The 1949-nt window shown below is 50.7% G+C and overlaps 1 protein-coding gene across 5 annotated transcripts in view; it reads left to right on the top strand.

The window, feature by feature from the left end:
* PPP1R13L (protein phosphatase 1 regulatory subunit 13 like) overlaps positions 1–1734 on the top strand; it is a 27329-nt gene extending 25595 nt beyond the window's left edge. For all 5 annotated transcript variants that reach the window (XM_037729237.1, XM_017502467.2, XM_037729238.1 and 2 more), the window contains one exon: positions 1140–1734. In XM_037729237.1, the coding sequence (XP_037585165.1) occupies positions 1140–1178 (39 nt within the window). In that variant the 3' untranslated portion in view covers positions 1179–1734. The remainder of the gene's footprint in view (positions 1–1139) is intronic.
* The last annotated feature ends 215 nt before the right edge of the window (positions 1735–1949 follow it).

Here is a 1949-nt window from a genome sequence, read left to right as displayed (position 1 = left end):
TTTTTTCCTGCCTCAGCCTCCCAAGCAGCTGGGACTACAGGCTTGCGCCACCATGCCTGGCTAATTTTTGTATGTTTAGTAGAGTCGGAGTTTCACCATGCTGGCCGGGACGATCTCTATCTCTTGACCCTGTGATCGTCCCTCCTCCCAAAGTGCTGGGATTACAGGCATGAGCCACCTAGCCCTGCCAGATTTTTTTGTTTGTTTGTTTGAGATGGAGTCTTGCTTTGTTGCCCAGGCTGGAGTGCAGTGGTGTAATCTCAGCTCACTGCAACCTCTGCCTCCTGGGTTCAAGCAATTCTCCTGCCTCAGCCTCCCAAATAGCTGGGACTACAGGCGACTGCCACCATGCCCAGCTAATTTTTTTGTATTTTTAGTAGAGATGGGGTTTCACCACGTTAACCAGGCTGGTCTCAAACTCCAGAACTCAGGTGATCCACCTGCCTTGGCCTCCCAAAGGGCTGGGATTACAGGTGTGAGCCACCGCGCCCAGCTGTTTTTTCTTTTTTGAGACAGAGCTTTGGCTCTGTTTTCCAGGCTGGAGTGCAATGGCGTGATCTCAGCTCCCTGCAACCTCTGCCTCCCAGATTCAAGTGATTCTCCTGCCTTAGCCTCCCGAGTAGCTGGGATTACAGGCATGCATCACCAAGCCTGGCTAATTTTTTGTCTTTTTAATAGACAAAAAGACAAAATATTTGTTGCCCAAGCTATCTTGAACTCCTGAGCTCAGGTCATCTGCCTGCCTCAGCGTCCCAAAGTGCTGGGATTACAGGTGTGAGCCACCATGCCCAGCCCTGAGAGGGTTTTTTTTTTTTTTTTTTTTTTTTTTTTTTTTTTTTTTTAATATGGAGGTTTAAACTCTCTCTAACACCAAAGACAACCAAGGTGTTAGAGAGAGGTGGGCTTCTCCTTGTGGCAGTAGGAGAGACTGGCAATATCTCATGTCATCAATGGAGGCTCTGATTGGAAGTTTCCATCTGGTTCTTGGAGGTGACATAGAACTTGGATTCTGGAGCAGTTTGGGAGTTGCTGAGAGAGTCCCCTTAGGAAGGAGTGAGAGGATTGAGACAGGCGGCGGATGTGGGTCTGTGATGGGGAGGTGGGAGCTCCTGATGTCTGAAGATCCTGTGTCTCCCCAGCTCTTCCCCAGGGTGAAGCCTCAAAGGAATAAAGTCTAGCAGGATAGAAGGAGGTTTCTGAGCCCGACAGAAACAAGCATTCCTGCGTTCGCTGCAGACCTCCCGCTCCGTTTTCTGCTTCCTTTATCTGCACCCCTCGCCCTGCTGGTGGTGGTCCTCGCCACCGGTTCTCTGTTCTCCCGGAAGTCCAGGGAAGAATGAGAACCCCAGCCTTAAATTTAGGAATCTGCCTTAGCCTTGAGAGGTCCAGGAAGGGCTGGAAATCACTGGGGACAGGAAACCACTCCGTTTTGCCAAATCGGATCCCGTCCAAAGTGCCTCTGATGCCTACCCCACCACCACCTCCCCCAGCAAGCCAGCCACCTGCCCAGCAGAGCCTGGGATGGGCGACCACACCCCTGGATATGCCTGGGAGTCACCGCTGCCTCCAGCTCTCCCAGCAGTCTTGAGGTCTAGGTAGGAAACATTGGTCTCCACCAGGATCCCTGCCCCACCTCTCCCCAGTTAAGTGCCTTCATACAGCACTGGTTTACTGTTTATATACAAAATAGGGAAACTTTCCTTTATAAATAAAAGTAGATTGCACAGAAATTGACTTTCTTCTCTTTGATTCTGTTTTGACTCAATACATGCTCATCATTGTGGTTATTAGTTTTGGCAAAGTAGTGAAAGTAGCCCTTTCTTCTCCTCCCCCTCCTCCCCCTCCCCCTCCTCCCTTTCCTCCTCCTTCTCCCTTTCCTCCTCCTCCCCCTCCTCCTTTCCTCCTCTTCCTCCCCCTCCTCTTCCTCCTCATTCTTCCTTCTTCCTCCT

Source organism: Cebus imitator, unplaced genomic scaffold, assembly GCF_001604975.1.
Source record: "Cebus imitator isolate Cc_AM_T3 unplaced genomic scaffold, Cebus_imitator-1.0 Scaffold296, whole genome shotgun sequence".
NCBI classification, from domain to species: domain Eukaryota; kingdom Metazoa; phylum Chordata; class Mammalia; order Primates; family Cebidae; genus Cebus; species Cebus imitator.
The sequence above is the reverse complement of the archived record's forward strand: the minus strand, read 5'-3'. Positions and strand labels throughout refer to the sequence as shown.